We start from the raw sequence: 22262 nt of genomic DNA, 5'->3' as shown, positions 1-22262 counted from the left end.
TCATTTCTCTTTTTCATTTTATCTTGCCAATGGGGTTCCCTGTTATGTAGAAGCTTGTAATAGTTAATGTCCTGTAACTTTCTTGATAATAATAATTTCTCAAGTTTTGGGTTTTATCGCTTCAAAATTTAATTATTTTCCTCTTAATAATAATAATAATAATAATAATAATAATATATATATATGTATATATATATATATATGTATTATTATTAATGTATACATACGTGTACATAGGCAGAAGTATGCTGATAATATGTTTTTGCGTTTTATTGTAAATGGCTAATAGAGCAAGCTATTAAGCATTCACGGCACTTTCATGTATACTGGTCCCCAAAACATACAAAAAAAGCTTACATTACACAAATAACAAACGGCCTGGATGTAAGACTGTGACATCAAATGACCAGCATCAATAGAACAAAAGCTTTTTGTTATTAATAACTTTCAACAGAGCATCATTGAGACGAGAGCAACAGTCCACCTGAGTCATCAAAAAATCCCTTTTCAACTATTGTACAGTACGTGTAACTGACTGATGCCTGACTAACATTGATGACAAAAAGGATGAGACATTTGAGTCTGAATAATAGAATCTCTTTCTTTGATCCCATCAACCTTGACCTTCTGAATTCGGGGATGACTCACACATGTTTCTGGGATGAAGAAGATCAACACTTACTCTCCTTTTCTCTCTTTTCGACTGATCATTCCTTAGGCTAATCTTTGCAAACCACATCTTTCTAATTACATTCACAAGTATGTATGTAATGAGTATCTGTTATTCTCTTTTCTGCTAACAATTCCTTTGGCTAAATTTTGCAAGCCATGTCTTCTTTGAATCGCTTCTTAATTACAGCTCGTAATTACCTTGTTGCAACTTTGAAGGGTACCTTCTATGAGGAGTCTCTTCTTAACTACATGTACTCTGTACCTGTATATACATACGGATATGTATGTAATTATATTTTCGTATTTGCTTAAATGGTTAAATGTCCTTTATGAACCACTTCCTCACGGGAACACGTGATGTTACACGGTGAAACCGGTCGGGATTTACAACTGTTTTTTTAATTTTTCCTTCTGGTACTTCGCACTGATACAATTCTGTCTGCAGTATACCTATGTACAATTTCGTGTTGGCGTTTGTAGGTAAAAAAAACTCTCAATCACTTCTCGAGTACACAGGCATGTACAGTACATCTGTATGATGTAGCCTATAATATCGTGTGTGGATGAGTGGCTTCTCTGCAGTAAATTTTATAAACCCAAGAAGTAAAAGTAAAAGCTCCCCATTAAATAAATAAAATCATCTAGAGTAATAGAGAAGAACATCGATTTCCTTTAAATAAATGATGATCAATGATATATTTCTTATTTGTTACCTTTTACCAGCGTTAGGCTGGTTGAAGTTTTTAATTTTCTACTTTATAGAGCCAATTGAATCGGGAATTACGCTGAATAACCCTCTTGTATCAGTTCGAATGATTTTTCAGAAAGTTCAGTCGCAGAGTTACAAGTGAAATATCCAACTGTCTTTGCGGAACTTTTTCCGGCCTTTATGAATAACAAGCATTTTTACCATTTCCTAATGAACTCTCTAACCCTCACCTTGTCTTGGCTCTTCTATTTCACCTGCGATGTGATATGGCCGCGCTGAAGTAGAAATGTAAAAAAAACCTGTGTAGTAGCCGCTGAGCTTACAGTACAAGACCTCAACTTACAACAATGCAATACTTATCAGTCACATTATTATGATAACTATTTGCTAGCCACCGTTTAGACGTGACGCATTAACGTAAGCTTAGCTAGGTTGGAAATAATATGGAATTATTTGTCTTGAACGTTCAATTGCAGCAAATTCTATATATTCTTTATCATATTTTAAGACATAAACAGCCAGATCCCCGAACCAACTGATAAGATGAGGGGCTACAAGGGAAAATGCAGCTGCTTAGAGCGCACTGGTGGCACGTGTCGTCATGAATTATGTTGTCATAGACGTGTTTAGCACTAGACAGACAGCAAAATTTAGCCTCTGAAACTCAAGTTCCTTTTATAGCGACTACATATTTTTCTCGTGGCCTGTTTAACTTTTCTGTCTTATAGATCAGTAATGTTTCAGTGCATACAAAAGGATAATACATGTTCCCAACTTTCTGATGGCACACATTAATGTTCTATGTAGACGGCCTAGGTTCCAAAAACCTCATCGATATGATATTTCAGCAAAGAAAACAAACTTACCCTTATTGAATGGCTGGGAAGCCGATTTAATAGTCTCTATAGCTTTACTTCTGTAATATAAACTTACCTGTGCGTGTGTGTAAGTGCATCATTTGACGTGTGTATACAGACACAAATACACATATATGTGTATATATGTGTGTGTGTATCTTACTTATTTTCTCCTTGCGGAGGTGGCTCTAGAAGGTCTTAACCTTCCAGCTCTCGGCAAGTTATCATAAGATGAGGCTGCTACATTATCCCCACTGTTAGAAAAAATGAAGAAATAAAGAAATACAAGACAACTGCTGAAACAACAGACTTACCTCAACGGTTTTCGTATGGCTAAATATCGATCCACACTTATCCACATGAACGTACATAGTTGGGCAAACCAAACGGTGGTCTCGAGATACCCAGCAAGGCCACAGACTGCGTCACCGTAAACCCATCTCTGAACGAGAGCCGGGTAGACACTCAACGGGACCACCACCACGCCAGCAACCAAATCTGACACTCCAAGTGACATCAGGTAGTACATGATGACATCCTTTGGGCCTACGGAGTAACAGAAACAATTACGACCCGTCTCGTCGAATAGGTGGGTATCTGCAATCTAGATGAGGTGGGGCATTCTACCAGGCATCATTCGTTATGCTTCTCATGGACTCACTACTGTATTTACTCTTCTGGTTAGTTTACAATTACTGGAATTAGGATTGGGAAAGTGTGCTTCAAATTTCTACATAAAAAAGAAGTAGTATTACAAGATTACCCGATGGTTCTTTGGCTACCAATTTTATGACATTCCATGCTTCCTCTCAATACATGTAGAATATGATAAGATGTCCTAAGGAAAACTTGGTACACAGAACAATGATTTAGACTCTCCGTTCCTTGATAGGTCTGTAATTAGCGAACTATGAAAGCGTAATGGCGACACAATGAGGGCTGCTATGAGCAATCGCCCATACCCAGTTAAACTGCTTACATTACTTGCTAGTATTGAACAGCATGTGTGACTGAATTGCAATGTTATCTTAGCTGTGCTTGAAAAACAGTTACAAGAGAAGCATTTGCGGAACAAGTCATAGAATTCAATGTGCTGCTACATCTACAGATACTGCTTTAGAATTCAGCATCCCCTCAAAGTGGTCGCAACAATAACTGAGCATGTACTGAACCATTACCTTAATAGCGGAAGAGAGGAGGAAGAAATGCCTTTAAAATCAATATATTAGCAGGTCCTACGCTTCTTTGCTATACATAAAAGGCACATCATAAAAATTTTGGGGTAAAGAACGACAGTCTAATAAAAGGAAAAACGTGTCTTCTCTACTTAATCTTTTCGTTTTAAGCTACGTAAAATGTTTCGATCAACCTACCAATTTTCTCTCAATCTAACTGCAGGAGAGGCATGCAAACTACCGATAAAAGTGGTGCTATTTCAGTAAAATGACTATTCAAAAAAGTCATTAGGTTAATATGCTGCGATCTCTTTCTTTTAACTTACGATGAAAACCACATTTTTTTCCGAGGTAACTTTGTCCTCAACTCCTTCATGCCCTCAGTTACTCCCGACAATATAGGGCTTGAATTGATATGAAAATACAAAAGGCCCACTGGAGATACGTCAACAGACTACCCATGCATTTAGTTACCAGTAGAATGACCAAAGAAAGAACATCAAAGAATCACATATGCCCACCCGGTAGTATGCAAAAAAAAAAAAAAAAAAAAAAAAAAGTAGATTCAATACCGAATTTTATACACTCTGTGGCTGTCTGAAGGACCAAGTAAGTTTACTGTGAATGTACTCGATTTTTTTCAAAAAGTACAGCAACTGTAAAACTTGGGAGTAACCGCTACAAAAAGCATATTGCTCTTCAGTAGTGAGACTCGTATTTCTTTTTCATTTTGCAATGTTTCTGAATCTCCTGATGACAATAAATGTAAAGAAAATTCTCAGGCAATGCCCTGAAGATGAAAAAACAGGTCAAGGCCAGATATCTTGGTTTTTAGACTGTTTCCTGAAAATAATTGTTAGTAAATTATGATAAATCATTTTCTTCCTTCCTAGCCAAAGAAACTGTGAATCATGACACAAAAAAAAATTTATGAGGAGGAAGTTGAAAAGCACATTTCAGCACATGCAGAAATAAATAAACACCAGCCGATTGCATGGCACTTGGACCTTGGATCACCTTCGATCTTGTATCAATAGCTCATGACTGTTCGTCGCTTGAATTAACTGCCGTCCATTTTATTTCTGAATAAGCTGTAAGGTCTCACTTTCCTCTTTTCTATTTACAAATAACCTAACATGCATACACACACGTCTATTCATATCTATAAGTATGCATTATATACATAATGAAGACATGTTTGTATGCATGTCCATAAGTAATCACAGAAACGATCAAATATTACTTTTTGTGTAACTAAGAATTTACATGTTTCATAAATATGTATATGTATGTATATATATAATATATAATATATAATATATATATATATATATATATATATATATATATATATATATATATATATATATATATATATATATATATATATATATATATATATATATATATATATATATGATTTGGGAATACAGTGAAGCATACTTCATTAGGATAACAATAATCTTTTTGCTTTATCATTCTTCCTTTCCTGACTTCAATATATTTCTCTAGGCAATACACAGTTTTTGTAACAGCTGGATTTGAAAGATTTGCCATTAGTGTCCTTATGTTAGGTAATGAGTAAACTAAACTGCAATGATATACTTGAAAATTCTATTTTCCTTAGAAGAGAGAGAGAGAGAGAGAGAGAGAGAGAGCCCACGGGTCCCCTTCCCGGCACTCTTACCTGGCATAGTAATAAAAGTAGCGAGGATGATGATATTCGAAATGATGATTGCTACGCCAATAACCAGAATGACAGCAGCCTGGGCCAAGCTCTCCACTCCAATCTGCGTTCCGCCAGCCATCATAATCTCTCCACCTCCATAGGGGGGATATCCAGTACCGTAACCGTCATAGGTGGCTCCACCGGCCCCATAGCCATAACCGCCGTAACCCAGAAGGCGCGGGGATGGCGGCGGTTGTTCTCCAGGCGGAGTCTCGAGCAAAGGAATAGAGCCTAGATCTACTTCATCTTCAACGGTGTCTTCGTCGAGTACAGCACCGCCAAGCAAGCTTCCATCGAGTCCTCGAGCACCCACCATCATTTGAAGTGCTTAGGGGAGGTTTCCTTGGTTAGGAAGAGAGCTAATGGTCAAGTGGAAAGGACAAACAGGAAATTGTGGTAAGGAGACTGTTCTCAAGGAAGGTAAAGTGCGGAAAAGGTTAATTTTTGGGAGAGTTAGTAGGAACTGCAAAAATAAATGCTACGAAATCAGGAAATTACTTCAGAAAACAAAAGGACTGCTAAAAAGTTATAAGACTTAAGGGATAAAATAGGTGTGAAAAAGGTAAGACGCTATGAAAATAAAAAAGAAAAAAGAAAAATTATATTAAAATTTAAAAATAAGCAGAAAAAAAAGAAAAGAAAGGGTTCAAGGAGAATTATACTCTGGGTTTGAAGGGACAGGAAGGGAATAGGACACAAAAAGGGGGAAGGAAGGAAAGAAAAAAAGAGGGAAGAAGAGGGGGGAAAGGAGAGACGTAAGTTTAGTTGCTAGATTCTAGTAGTCTTTGATTGATTCTCTGGTAGCTGACCACACAATAGTTCAAAATGGTCTCTGTGTAACCCCGATGGGCCTAATGAGGCTGTTACTGTCATGTGATCATTTGCAGTTTTGAAAACGACGCTGTTCCTCTTAACATAGCTCTTGGAAACAACAGCAACAGCCTTTGAATAGTGTCAAAGGCTCAGGAGAACAGCACAGGATGATGCTTCGAGTAGACAAGGGTTTCCTGAACAAGCAAGTCTTGGAAAAGGATGACAGGGTGGTGAAGAAAGTAAACGGAATGGCGCCGCTCTGCTGCATCAGTCACATGATGAGCGGGGCTTCTTTTGGCCTCCTGCGACTGCAATAACAACATTTACAAAAGTCTTCAGTGTTCTATGAAAGGCCATATCACTGAATAGCATTGTCAACCACTGTTATCTCGTTTTGCTATGACTGTTTGAGAGACGCTTGAGATCTAAGCTCAGATGCCCAAGTGCGCGCAGGGTCCTCTTTTCTGTTAGCCTTTTACTTGGTATAACAGTAACCCAATGTGTTCTCTTTGACATTTCTACAAAATATCAGTAAAACTGTGTATCACACGAATCTAGGATGAATATTCTTAGACACTGACCACAAAAAAATATAAACACCACGTTACACAACAGTCACACGAAATACACAAAAAACCATAAGAAAAAAATCTTGAGGTAGTAAGAATCACTGGAGGCCTAAATGAGAATCTTTCAAGCTACTCTTTTTCTGAGATATACCTTATGTTATTGTCAGGGCCCATTGTAGTCGCCATCAGAACATACCCTCATACATACGCACAGCCACAAGTAAGAAGATTGCTGACACTCTCGCTTCCTCTCTTTCTCACTCTTGTTCACAGGCACGCTCTCTCTCCCAGTCTTCTTTCTGTCAAGATCCCCTTGATTTGATGTGCAACATCATTTTTGGAACTTAAGCAACAACAACAACAATTTACGTGGCCAGAAGATACAAGATGCATTCCATACATTATTTTTGTTGTTGTTATTATTACTAGTGTAATTATTATTATTGTATTTATTATTATTACTATTATTGTAATTGCGGCTTTTATATATTATTATAATTATTACTATTATTGTTATTATTACTACTATTATTATTATTATTACTAGCGATAACACACAGCACGTAGTGATATCAAGTGAGCATAGCAGTCACTGTCTCCATTTCACCTCGATCTTCTCGGCTTCGTGAGCAGACACATAAGCATCGTTCTTCTCAACCCGACAACTAAGCCCCTTTTCCTCTCCATTTTCTCTTTTTCTACATTAGCACTCACAACCTTCGATCTACAAGTTACGCAACAAACCACTCAGTTTTTTCTCTCCCAGCTTCTCACAGGCTGGGAACAACCACCTTCATCACTACAGGAGAAGTTCTCTTGCGTCCTTTCGTGTCGTCCTTCTCTTTCCTTTGGATGTAATCTTGAGTTTCTTCTGTGTTAAAGGCTGGTCATGTTATCAAGGTCAGTTCCTCGTTTCCAGTTATGCTTCGACCTCTTGCTACTGGGCCTCATGCTTGCATTATTGTATTCACAAGTTCCTGAAAAAGATAAAAAGTAATTGAGAATTTGTTAAAAGAGAGGTGCTTATTCTTAAAAAAAAAAAAAAAAAAAAAGTAATTTGCCTACGGAGATGATACTTCACTATACTGAACAGTCATCGCAGTTTTTCTTTTTATAAAACAGCAAATCACTTGCAGCATTATGCCATTAACCATAATGGTTTCCTAAGATATTCAGCAGGTTTTACAAATAATTATGCTTAGAAAACTTTATCATTTATCGGACTGTAAATGGGTTTGAAACCTAAAAGTTTGAATGCCATCTTCCTTTCCTACTGGTCTATATCTAGAGTCAGACAAAACCTTTATGCCAATGAAGTTTTCCACAAGATCCTTCACTACAGTAAAATCAAAAGCACGTTTAGCGGTTAAAAGTTACTGGAAAAAAAGAGTATTATATAATTAATACATACATATATATATATATATATATATATATATATATATATATATATATATATATATATATATATATATATATATATATATATACATGTGTGTGTGTGTGTGTACATACATATTAAGCGATTTCTGTAACAATGGGTTACTTTACACAAAACAAGCTGCTACTTCCATACGTCAATAGCTGAATCAAGGACGAACCACCTCTGCAGAAAAGTCCACATTAGTCACATCGTACACCTATGTCAGAAAGTTCACCAGTATTGTGCCGATCCCATACACAATCTGCACCACCCACCTCTGTCTGGTACACGCTTTCTCGCTCTTAAGGTCCTTCAGTTTTAGTACATCTTCTACTCCATTTATCCACTCAGTTTATCCCTAATTATATAAATTCCGACGAACGCGTCAATTTAATATGTAGAATTCACAGTGAAGATGTCGAATCTTCAAAGTGGAATCCGAAGGTTGTTTTTCAAAAGCACTGCAAAGATTTTTTTTAAACTGGTTTTCAACTCTCTGATTATTACTAATATATCTGGATTTTCCAACATTTCGATTAAAAATAGGCCGTTACCCTGCAATTTGATTTTTTCGTTATAACAGTCTTGAGAAATGTGGAACTCTCTCTCTCTCTCTCTCTCTCTCTCTCTCTCTCTCTCTCTCTCTCTCTCTCTCTCTGATATGCGTGGAGCAGTGTGTGTATATATAGAAATGTGACACTTTCATATTACATTCTGTACCCTCGTTAACGTTCCTACAACTATAGCAAATGGGTTTGGGAAATTCCTCGAGAACCTTTGATATTACAGCAAAGATAAAATAGAATTGAAAGAAAGCACTCATGCATTCGCCGACAGTGAAGGAAATTATTCCTGAATTAGCTGTCTTAGTAGAGAAATTTTTACAATTTGAAGTGATCTCGCCATTTTAACAGTAAAACCATGTTTTGAATCATGAATATTTTTGATGTATTAAAAAAAAGGGGTTACGAACAAGCAAACAAAAGACAAAGAAAAGAATAGAAGAGAAAAGATGCGACAAAGAAATTTCGAACACAAACTTGTTGGATCATAAATGAAACTAGGATGCTCTTGTTTAGCATCCCCTATTTGAAAAATACGGACCAGCACCAGAGAAAAAGTACTAAGTATCTTTGTCCACCAGTTGACTGAATGGTCCGTTCCATTTGAATCACTGTTCTAACAAGACTTTCGTTTTCCCTTCAGGTAAACCAGTCTTTATCTGCTAAAAAAAATCTACTACAAATGCTATACGAGGAATATGTCCCCGTTCGTAACAACCGTACATACATTACAAGAGACTTGTTTTTCTATACATATGACGCTGCCTACCCAAAAACATTAGGTACTATTGTTCTGTAAGTACCCCAACACGTGAAGCCCCACACAAGAAGTCTTACAATTGTCAATTTAGTACCATTTTCATCCCGCTCCCCTCTCTCTCTCTCTTTCTTTCACGCACACAGACATAAGCACAAACGCAACACACACACACACACACACACACACACACACACACACACACACACACACACACACACACATATATATATATATATATATATATATATATATATATATGGAGGAAAGGTTCTGTAAACATTCAAATATGTATCACCTTGAGTGTAAATTTAGTAAGTAAATATTAACTAACACTTGCATAGTATATATACGTACCATTGCTTTCAGAGACTTTATAACCTCACACATTACAACTAGCCAGAAAGAAAACCTTTTAACTTCGTAATATTACAACTTGTAACGATGAAAATTACTGTAGACATACAGTCCTGCTTGCAACTAAAAAGAGGTATCGCTGTTTTTCAAACATGCGTCATTCACCCAGAGATAATTATAAACTTCATTTTTCGTTCTGGCAAGAGAGATCGACATTCTCCAGTACCATAATGATGTCAATCGGCGATATTTTTAGGTGAGGATTTCCTTTCATCTCCCTCCCTCGCGTCAGGCCCAATGATAACCACGAATTTACATTCGGGCTGCTTATTTACATTCAGCATTCGCTTCAAAATAGTTTGGCTGTGCCAGTATCATCACTATGCGACGGGAAGAAGCCACAGCGGACCCAATTTGGGAACAATTTTTTCGAGTAGACAAAAGAATAGAACAGATAATGTGTTTGGTAAGATAACTGGATATCAGCAGTTGCCGCTATATCAAAGTGGCCAATGAATTTCTTGGCCTTATTCTAATAAGGATACTTCAAGAGTAAGGGCCCGTTCCGGCATAAGGCCAACCTAATCTAGATCGAACGAAGGAACGAACAATCAAAAACAATCTTGCAGTACAAATATAATATGATTAAGGGAACCTGCTGCCAACCCAATCTGATAATAAACCAAGATTTATCGAGTTAACAGACATTAGCAATAAAAAATCTTTTCCTAAGCTAATTACCCACCAGTGTGTGAGGCAATATAAAAATTACCCATTACTTTATGTGTCTGCTAGTGATGCTTTACCAAATGCGTAAGTCACCGTAAAATAATGTATATGAAAAGGCATAAAAAATAGAAAAAGCTTGCTATCATCAATTCAAACTCAAAGTATTCCCTTATTTAGATACCCAAAATGATAAAGACCATCATTAGAAAGCTTTCACACCAGAGTATCTTTGGCATCCAACTCTCTTTGCAGAGTAGCCTATTCAGAATTCACCTATAAGTATCGCGTTAAGGATTCCAAAGTTATACCAATCAACTCGTCCCTTTCGGCTAGAGTAATGTTTCACCCAGGACCCCCTACCGGATCCTGGTTTCATGTTTCATTTGTCATATCGCTTTCATTTCGTTGGTAAATGGCAAGATCTTTTTCACTAATGATCTCTCGCCATTACCTTATGTAATAAACAAAAATAATTAGAAGACTTATTGGGAATGTCTCGAGAGGCATACGAATGCGGCTTGTAGCAGCAGTCTACAATCTACATGAAGGTTTAGAACCATGGTCAGGAGCTCTACCACCTCCCTGAAGATGACGAAAGATTTTCCGATAACACAGTCAGCAAATTCATTGTGGACATGTGCAAAGGAAAAGGACAAGTTGGTTGTGAAGCTTCAACCAGCCAGGCGGGCGGTGCTGCCTAGAATACTCGCGATCGTCTGACCCAAGTTCCCAATATCCTCCGCCATCTCACCCTCGTTTTTCGCCTTCCCTTGCGTCTAATTTTCCTCACGCCATCTGTCGATGTGAGGGGAAAGGTTAGGGCTGCAGGAGCTGCATCGCAGTGCACGACACAGATTTTTACTTACGTCTTAGAGAAGGAGTTTTCAGACAATGAGGAAATCATTGATTTTATGAGATACAGCGCAAATGAGAGAAAAAAGATAATATAGAAACGTCAGTGAGAACAAACTCGTGACCTATTTTGAACTGCTGGGAACTAAGTAATAATGATCACGGTAGACAGGAAAAGGAAATAGGAGAACTAGTAACGATTTGCCATCAGAAAATTAGTTCGTTTATGTAAAACACTGGAACGAGCTTGTTTGTGCATATTTGGGCTCAATCCGGTAATACTATAAAACCTTAACCAAAATTAAAACATCTTATCCATTTTATATCTCTTCTAGAAGAATGTATTTCAACCAAATTCGCACTGACTCAATCTCCACGATGTTTTGGCATGAATCCACTGAACACTGTTCCTTTCCGTGCAGCATCCCGAATGTCAATAGAACATCTGTTCCAAGCACAGGTATCCCAGCTGGGTTGATACAATAACCGCGCACACAGCAACGCAAAATAACCTTTTCTACACAAAAACCTGTTTTATTTTTATTCTATTAATTTTTTTACTTATCACATAAATCTTTCTCGCTGGATACGGCAACTAGTTCAACAGACTGAACACATACTAAATTTAGCTTTCTAATGCAAGCCAAGAAAGCTTTAACTGTCTGGCCCTCCTTCCTGGAACCTCAGTGACTCCGTTTACCCGTGACTTACAAAACGAAAAATAAACATATTACATATTGACTTCATATCTAAATCTATACAAATATGTACATATAAAATAAAATCCAGTTCATGAAAAGTTAGACATTGTGGAAACGGGATATTATGACCTAAATTATAATTTTAATGATTACCCACGCACGAGCCCGCACACTCACACATTCTCTTTCGCTCTCACACACACGTACATATAATATATATATATATATATATATATATATATATATATATATATATATATATATATATATATATATATATATAATTCTGCTTAATAAAAAAGTATAGTAGAAGTATGTCTCAATAAACCATAGAAGTCCTGAGTAGAGATCTTGTAGGTTGAAGCATATGAGAATGACAACTTCCATCTTCACATTATACTCGTTCCACTGTCTATGTCTTTCTCTATGTGTGTGAGAGAGAGAGAGAGAGAGAGAGAGAGAGAGAGAGTCAAATGTTAACAGTAACGAGCCTACTTCAAGTATTTATCCATGCAACACTCCTTGCGCAATCAAAGCAAAAGCCAGATCTAAAGGAATATTGTCAGTAATGTTTTGCAGTAATTCCACAAAATAACGCTTCCTCATTATAATCACTTCAAGGTTCTACAGCCTTAAGTAGAACCCATTAAAAAGTATATCATGCAAAATGGCCCAACCGCTCTTGCGTGTTTTATATGTTCACATAGTTCTTGTCGGACTGCATTTTTTGATGATCAGTAAACTACACATAAAAAATGGTCTCACTGTGGTGAGCCAGTATTACTAATACACATTCATGTGCGAAGATATCCCCACAGCATGCCCTGTCAGCCCAATCATATTTACCTTGACGAGTAAAAAAATTCGTAGTGCGTTTATCCTTCAAAGAGTGGCTGATTACGGATTGTCTGGCCTCGCAACACAAGTTCTTCCAGGAGCAAGGTGGGAAAGATGCCCTCTGAATATAAGCTATTTCGAAGCAGTTTCGTGTATGGCGTGAGACCAGTATACACTTGAACTGAACACCCCGCGTTCCCAGTATTGGCAGTTCTCCGAAGACATCACCTACTTGCTCACCTTACCCTATGCCCGTTTTGATGGTAATATGCGTGATCTTCCGCACGTGATCCGCAAGGCTAAACTGCCTTCACGTTCAACATTTCTCAGTTAATATCGATAGTTCGATACTTTCATGCGTTTATGGTCTACACTTGTTTAAGCGCGCACACTACAAAATAATTTCTTACTGACATAATTTACATTTGGCAAATGAATACTCCCCGTAGGAATGTGACACTCTTGAACAACCCTCAGGTACGGCGCGGGAATAACAACCTCTTCCCAAAACAAGCTGAAAACTGGAAGGGTAACACACACACACACACACACACACACACACACACACACACACACACACACACACATATATATATATATATATATATATATATGTGTGTGTGTGTGTGTATATATATATATATATATGTATATATATATATATATATATATATATATATATATATATATATATATATATATAAAGGTTTTAACTGACTGTAAAGTAATAGTCACGAGAAAAATTTGCTCATACATGCTGATAGTTGCACCACTAAAATAAAAAAAATAAGTTATATATTTACAAAAGATCAATGAGCCCGTAGTCCTTTAATGTCTTGTTCAAAAGCTATGCTGATCTCTCTGCGTCACTATATGCCAAGGACTCCCTAAAGAACATATTTGATTCAAAAGAAATGACGCATCACCGGATGACGAAAAGTGATCGTGGAATCTCTCAGCCCGCTTCGTTCTTTGAAGTTTTGTAGTATCATCCACACAAGACAAGGAGAACAAATAACTACGTTCGACTTCCTTCCACAGACGACTCTTTCAAGATGTCTGCTTACATTAGTTTATACTGGTCAAAAGACGCCAGAATTCAGAGGAAAAGAATATGATAAAATATGACCCAGCAAGGCTCTAGACCTTAGAGTAATCAGATAAAATGAAGCATGGATATTAGCACGCTGCTTTTCTTGTAAGGTTGTAATTGTTTGTGGCCCGTATATTTGACAAATAATGATTTGCTATTAATAATTGTTAGCCTAATTTATTACTGGCTTACAGGAATATTTTAAGTGTCTTCACACTCCTCTTTGAAATGTTTTTTTTTTTCTCATATCCTGTTCAAAACCCGTGTTAGAGTTGTATTTGTTGATTTCCAGCTCCTTTTTTGCGGTGTGAAAATTATCCTGAATTCGTCTAAATTCAACACCATTTTTAAAAAATCTCAACACACACATACAACTACAATTACGATGACCTGTCACCACCAGGACTGCTCTAAGGAACTTCATCCTGGAGTACAAAATTATTACGAGGAAGGATCTTATACCGAACAATGTCACAAAGATGCCCATATTGATCCTTACACTTCGGTCGGTTTATAAGATTACTGGAAACTGCCTTCAAGAAAACGAGTTTCCTATTAACGCAAATCAGCAACCCGAGTTATGGCTGAATCCGGAGATGAAATTGCATTCTTCGTTTGAAGAATGCTAACATGGCGGAAGAAACCTACTTTAAAGGAGACCCACCATCCTAAGCTCAACTCAGTCCGTATTGATTTTCTATTTGGACTTCTTTTAAATCACTTGCTTCTTTCTCACGGTGCCCAAGGCCCTTCAGAAACATCCTTTTCCCTCCTTTCTTTCACAGTTTGTGCAATTTGGCAGGCACGACTGATGGGGAAATGAGATGACTATTACAGATCAAAGCTATGTTTGTCTTAAAAGAAATTATGAATTGGTCAGAATCTCCACGACCTCGGGTTATTTCTTCGCTTCCTCCATTCGAAGAAAATAAATATGGCCATATCAAAGGTAGTTTCAGAATATCTAATAATCATTTAAATTAAACAAGTAAAGTAGATCGTGAACTGGTGCCAAGTTCTATGAAGTCTGTTCTTTTCTTTTTTTCCCCTCGAGAAGTAAAGAGAATTACGGAAAATCAAATGAAATAAGACACTAGTGGCTGCAAAAATGTGAAGGAATGGAATTCAAATTTGTAAGGATGAAAAGTAATGAATAATCGAAGTCCAGGAGACTTGTATGAGTCATCAAGACGAAGGAGGCTAAATTATTTAGCATGGCAGGATTACGACCACCTGAAAACAAATTCTGTGACGCATAGTTACCAGAACTGGGATACTCGGGATGAATCTGACATGGATTCTCTGAAACAGTCGCCGGAGCTGGATTACTCACAGGTTTCTGTGAGGCACTGTTACCAGAACTAGTTTACTCACAGAATAAAGCTGACAATTTAGTGAAGTACAATAATCAAAACTGCTTTACTCCCGCAACAAATCTGACATAGATTCTGAGAAGCACATAAACAGAACTGGATTACTCACAGAACAAATCTGATATGGGTTTCGTGAAGCACAGTTACCGGAACTGAATTTCCCCAAGGGTAATTTTCACACGGATTCCAGAGTCGTCAACATCAGCGCCAACAGCAATAAAACGGAGAACTAGCAATTAAAAAACATGGATAAACATAATACGGGCCACATCGTCAAATGGTAATTAGTCGAAAGAGAAGGTTCATAGAATTCTTATGCTTATTTTCCGGCATTATGAACCGATTATTCTTTCCCTTACACTTTTCAACGAACACACTCATAACATTTATTTAATAGCAACAGAACTGGTAACAGAAGTAGTCGTAAGAGTTGTAGAAATAGTGTTGGAGTAATGGCAGATGAAACGGAATGAACTGCTCATGTTTCTTCTATTGTGCAGTCGGTTGATATTTCAGATTGTTCTCTTCTTTTGAGTTAATCTTCAATTATTTGTCACTTCTAACTTTTAACCAGGGTTGGAAAAAATGACCACAGAAACATAACATTCTCTGCAGCTTCATCTGACATGGAAGTAGAAACTAAATACTGTCCAGCCGCTCTTAAAAAAGAACATTATTCGTCATAAAACCGCGACTAAAACAGGGAGAGAGAAAAAGCGAGAGAATCAGAAATTATGTTGAAGTCCTTCTCTTGAGAAAATATCTGAACTAAGCAATTTAATTCATGTGACACAAAATCTCCTCATTTTCCAAATTTTATTGAATACAATCTTTCGTACTCCAACTCATTAACATAAAAGTGCTGCACTGCGTAAATTTCTATTCATAATGATATAACAATTTCTGAAAATCCCAATGATATTTCGCAGAAAAACGTTCTTTCTCGATATGTATGTATGTATGTATGTATGTATGTATGTATGTATGTATGTATGTATGTATGTATGTATGTATGTATGTATGTATGTGTATATATATATATATATATATATATATATATATATATATATATATATATATATATGTGTGTGTGTGTGTGTGTGTGTGTGTGTGTGTGTGTGTTTTAAATTACATTTTGAAAAATAATGTAATTTTTAAAACTATTAAAAATATCTAGATATGATTTCTAATAGGAGTACTATAAAGCGCCTGATCAGACAGTGCTGGAAAGTATCAAGAGACCTATAAGTCCTAGTAGCTCATCACCATTGAGGAATATCTAACGCAATCATTCTTGCAAGAACCTTTCACATCCATCTTCTGGAAAAATGGAGAAGAACGTGGGTAGCCTGGACTTTACGCTTCGTTTGGAACATGACCTTAGGGTCAGGTAAGTCGACCTTTGAGGAGCATCTAAATTCTCTCTTGTCGAAGCCTGCAAGGTTTCTGCCAAATGCTGAAGCCGTGCCCACCCACAGAACAGTTCAAATCTGACCGTTCACCTTTAGGAATTGGGTGTGGTTGGTCCTTCATATAGAAGTAGAAGACACCATTATCCCATCGTACCAACCGATCTCCAGGGCGGAAAAGAAGACGACGGACATTTGCCGAATAATAAATAGCTCGATAACTATGCTACAACTGGCGGCAGGGAGAAAAAGTAGGCTTGACTTACTTAACGTTCGAGGGTTCTACTGTTATGTTGTGTAGGAGTTAGTTTATAGCAAATTTTTATACGTTTCCATAAAAGCTAAAAAAAAAAAAAATAAGTATCATTCATTGATTTTAAAAAGGAGTTCTCTAAAATTTCTTAATTGCAAGTTCGATAACTGGTCAGTTTATATTGCACTATCGATGCCTAACGACAGAACCTTCCTTAATTGCTAATCAATTCTTACCAAACCACATTATCGGGCAAAATTACCAAATCACATTATCAAAGCAAAATTACAGTCTTCATTGACCTGAGGTATTCCACTAAACACTAAGAATTCTGCAAGGTTTAAAACTGGGGATAAACCTAGGGTTCTTATTAGACGGCCGGTCAAAAAAAGAAAAAAAAATATTAAGATGGGAACACCAAAGAATTTACTCTAAGTAACAGCAGAAAAATTCTGATCCCGTTAACAATTTTCTCATCTGTACTTCACTTTCAGGAAGAACATTACAATCATAACGACAATATTGAAAGAGAGGAAATAAAACGATTATTTTTTCAATAATGAGAGTACTTTATCAATGATAATGTGGAGTGGAAATTGCTTCCATAACTGGCCCTGTTCTGGCCGTTTCCCCGAGGGAAAGTGGAACCAGGAAAATTCCGTCTTAAAAGAACTGGTCTTATATTTTGCTGACCTCCTTCTGAAGGGCCAAATGTGCCGTAAAAACAAGTCGTTGAGAAGAATGAGGTCATTCAAATTTAATCCTGGATGCCGAGGGAGTTTCAGCTAGGAATTTACATCTGGAATTTGGATTTGGCTTTTACTCGCCGAATTCCCGATAGACATTGTTGCCCTTGCAATTAAGAAATAAAAGTTGTGTAAGGAAGTGCGCAAACACAAAAATCCCTCAAGCAGTTTGTATAATAATGTTGTCTATACTGAGGAAAGAAGTCTTTCTAAATACTATGTGGTAAAAACAGCAATAAAAGGATGAAGTTCCACACAGTGCGAGGCTGTTATCACTACAGTCTGGGCATTTGCACAGATGTTTCTTATGTGTTGTCATCCTGAAAGTGCTTTAATAGCATAACAAAAAAGACCTGCAAGGGTCAGCGTGTGGTAAAATGGTTCTGCCAAGAAAAAAAAAAGGCAATTACAATCGGGACATCATTTCATATAGAATATTCCTGAAATTCAGGAGAAAGGTTTTGCAGCTAGTCTTGTAAGAATAGCATTATAAATAAAACAAACAGATAGGAACTAACTATGCCAAAAATTCATTCTATCCTCTAACACGGTAAAGCTTTTATATAATGTTAAAAATACATGATCTTGTCAAATTATTCTTTTAATTATAATATTAGCCTTGTTTGCTATAACTGTTGCTACTACTACTACTTTTGTTACTATTACCGCTATGTAAAATTCCTTTGAGAAACAAGGTAAATTAGACATTTTACCATAACTACTATTCAAAATAACATTATGAATCCGCTTAGAATAAGAATAGCACGTGTCAAAGTTTTGACAACGCCATCATAATCATCATCATCGCCTCAAGTGCTGTGCGGCGCCAAGGGCCTCTATAAAATTCCGCGTATCTTCCCTGAACTTTCACTTCCACAAATCTCCACCCATCTCCAGCCTCCAGTCTCATAGTTCTCATCTTCCACATCCATCTGCAGCCTCTTGTCGCATACTTATCCAAGTGTGCCTGGGTCTTCCAACGCTCCGGGGCAGGAGGGGAGGGGGGGCCCGGTTGCTAAGTACATATCCGTCCATGCAATCTCCATTTCCCTTTTATTTTAACATGTCCATTAATTTCCCTGACAGTGTCATTTGACAACAAAAATAAAATTTGGTAAAAAGTCTGCAGCTGAAAAACTTCACAAAAAAGCGTCCAGAAGTGAACAGTTAATTTTTTTTTAAGTTTCCTAAACGGACACCAAGTGCTAATAACATTTCCATCGTCCACGACAATCGATAGCGGCTAAGGCTAAGGCTATGGACTGAAGACCCCTTAGTTCAGCATTCACTTAATATTTGCCTATCGATTCTCCTTGCTCTTCAATGAAACTCACTCGAAATAACTGTTGTCCAAGCTGATACATGTCTGCTTAAGTATGGGACAGTACATACGATGCACACTTCAGAGCAATCACTATTATTATTACTACTACAGATTATATAAATTTCTATAATTACTTTTATATTAACAAAGTAAAATCGTCAATGTTAAAAATAAATATTTTGATAAGGAAGAGTAATGTTTACATAATTTTGTTCCTTTTTTTAATTTTTCCACCATAATTATCATCATCATCGCCATTCACATAATTTATTCAACTAATATTGCTGCAACTGCCAGAGTAGAGCAATGCCACCATAAGCATTAGCGAATGCCGCAAAACGGCAATTGCACCCCAAAGATTCCTGAGAATTCATCCCTCAACACACAGCAACACGAATATATGACATGGGTCTGAACGTGACAATGTTTTCGTGAGGAATTCTCCTTGAAAAGAAGGTAATCCAAACTCTGAAAATGAACCTTATTATCTGCTCTCTCTATTTCATTTTTGGCGAGGCCATTTTTATTATAATTTCATGAATAACTGAGCGATCCTTTCTGGGATTTTTCTGGTTTTACATTTGATTTAACACGCATTGCAAGGAATAGGCTACATTTTCCGTAAACTATTTTATGCGTAGAAACTACATTTCATTATTATAAGGTATATCCACAAAAAGAGTCGTTATTATCAAAATATTTCCATTGGTTAAAACAATAAAAGTTCTACATTAGTCTCTATTATCCTTGTTCCTCACACATTATAACCTAAAAGGAGTCCATTTTCAAGACTCAGTTTCTTATCCTTGCAAGTTTAACATTTGAAGAATTTCCTGGATTGCAGGCAATAACTACCTGTAAGTAAAATGTTATTACTGAGCTACGGAAAGTCACGAATAAAGTGATATCTTGTCATTAATAAGACGACAGGTGAATTCAGCCGTCTTTCTCTTTCCTCATTTAATAATGATAATTACTTGTACCAAATTTCTGTGGAACAGACTCCTGGGTAAAGAATACTTCTATGTCTAATAATGGAAAATAGGAAACGGAACAGCGTGTTGCTTAAAAATTTTCTAGAAAGTGTAACTAGCCAGTTCAGATCCATTGGCCCTTCTTTGGATATTTTAAATTCATTCGATACATTTTAAAAAATCCTTTAATTACTTTGCTGTGTGCACTAGGCCATCATGTTAAGAAGTAAGTGACTTCTTGGGCGTACGAGCGCCTCAGTAAAAGCGGAGTCTCCAGTCTTTGCTCTTATAACCTAGGCTTTCAAACGTGAATTCAGTTCTGTCTTTAGCTTCCAAAGCATTGATCATTCGATAAACTGCAGCCAATGTTCGCATTCTCCATTCTCCTATAAAGTTTCATGTCTCTTGCACATGAAACCTTTTGCAGTAAGACATTTTACACACTACAAGCTAATTAATCTTGGTACTGAGGTATAAGCTACAGAGAGAATAGAAGTCAGGAGGAAAGAATGGCAGTGAAAAGGTCGAATAGGAAGAGAGCAAAATGTAATGGGCTACGAGTGCTGCAAATTAACCGGCTTTTTCCTGGTATATAAATCCTTATCCTGCACGACATTGAGACTAATATTCAGCTTTAATGGATTCAAAAAATTCAAGTGCCTACTTTACATCGTACTGTAGTGTTGCATGCTCAAGTTGTAATTGAATTTTCATGCTTTTCTCGACTGTCACATTAACGTTGCGGACGTCATTCAAGTGACCTCTAAAGATTTATGGCTAATCCTTTACTAGAACTGTCGCTTATTTGCTTAATGATGGTTTCGAAATTTATCAGAGTTCCTTATAATTGTTGACTAACTTTTATTGGATAGTTTAAAAATTATTCTTGTGCTACCACCAGACTTTTCGAAAAAACAAACACAGAGCCAATGGTAATGGTAGCGCTTAATATATATATATATATATATATATATATATATATATATATATATATATATATATATATATATATATATATATATATATATATATATTCAGCATCTCGGAATGATACGTAACGTCACTAAGGTCGGGATTTGCCGTTTCGACTCGCCCGTATATTGCCGTCATTTTGACGGTATGAATGCCGTCTCCCACATAGCGGAAGGCTCTGGAGACAAACAGTATAACAATATAAAAGTTACTGCTGAATTACCCTTTCCCTAGACATCCTTAATTTACCCCGATCTGTACAAGATCTATTACTAGGAAAATGACAGTAAATAATTTGGGGTGTTCTATACTTTATATATATATATATATATATATATATATATATATATATATATATATATATATGTGTGTGTGTGTGTGTGTGTGTGTGTGTGTGTGTGTGTGCAATTCGTCCAAGCTAGGCCTCACATAATCGTACAAAATTAACTATCTATTTTTTTCGGCAAGCTGCCTTAGCAAACTAAGAATTCAGAGGCACACTTGACCTTAGTATTTCAGAAGATTAGAAACCAAAAGCGGTAAGTGGTGAGAGGTCATATAAGACTGACTCATGGTTAATGAATAATCAGAAACGCCCAGGGTGTGACACACTGGGCGTGTGACACTTATCACCTTCAGGTTAAAGTGGAACACGAACACGAGATGAAGGGGAGTGTATGACCTATTCCTCAGAAAAAAAAATTCAAGTATTCTTTGTCCTAAGAACGTATTTCGCGTGATGTTAGAGAAACCATTTACGAGACTTTCAATTCTGTAAACAGAATTTTTCAAAAAATAAAAAACAAGCATTCAGAACAGGGATTGTGTGTCACATTTACGCCGAGATTTTAAACTCTTAGGTCCAATACAAGAAACATCCATATTACTGGGAACTAGTTTTTGCATAATCATTTGCAACGACTTCGCTGCTATTCAAAAATGCACTGATCCAGAACAAGTCAAGTGGCCTAACTCCCTTGGAGTTATTAAAAGAACGGCTGTGTTCACCTGTTCGCTTCAGAATGATCAAAGATCACTTGAAAGTCTACTACGAATTGGGTGGGAAAAGTTGTCACACGAGGACTCTTTTGTAAGCTAATTCTTTCCCCCGCTGTTGACATTATTCAACATACGAAAATTGGATGACAGCAGATTACTAAAAAGTTTACCAGAATCCCGCCGATTTCGTGGGAGACTCTTAATATCTCAAATCTTTATAAATTTTAGTTAAGGCAACTACTGCTGTTGAAAACGATGTCTAAAATTCATTTCAGCCAATACACCCTGCCAATCATATAACCAGAAACGAGTCTTGTAAATAGATCTACAGCAGAACATAATAAGCAAATCCAATGACTTGCCAACAAACTATTTT

At 36.7% G+C, this 22262-nt stretch overlaps 1 protein-coding gene across 5 annotated transcripts in view; it reads right to left on the bottom strand.

The window, feature by feature from the left end:
• Positions 1-22262, bottom strand: part of LOC136839390 (probable G-protein coupled receptor 21) — a 90072-nt gene that overhangs the window by 7197 nt on the left and 60613 nt on the right. For all 5 annotated transcript variants that reach the window (XM_067105370.1, XM_067105367.1, XM_067105368.1 and 2 more), the window contains 2 exons: positions 5101-7501; positions 2553-2784 (listed from right to left, as the gene is read on the bottom strand). In XM_067105370.1, the coding sequence (XP_066961471.1) occupies positions 2553-2784; positions 5101-5461 (593 nt within the window). In that variant the 5' untranslated portion in view covers positions 5462-7501. The remainder of the gene's footprint in view (positions 1-2552; positions 2785-5100; positions 7502-22262) is intronic.

The sequence above is a fragment of the Macrobrachium rosenbergii genome, chromosome 6 (assembly GCF_040412425.1).
Source record: "Macrobrachium rosenbergii isolate ZJJX-2024 chromosome 6, ASM4041242v1, whole genome shotgun sequence".
Taxonomy (NCBI): Eukaryota; Metazoa; Arthropoda; class Malacostraca; order Decapoda; family Palaemonidae; genus Macrobrachium; species Macrobrachium rosenbergii.
The sequence above is the reverse complement of the archived record's forward strand: the minus strand, read 5'-3'. Positions and strand labels throughout refer to the sequence as shown.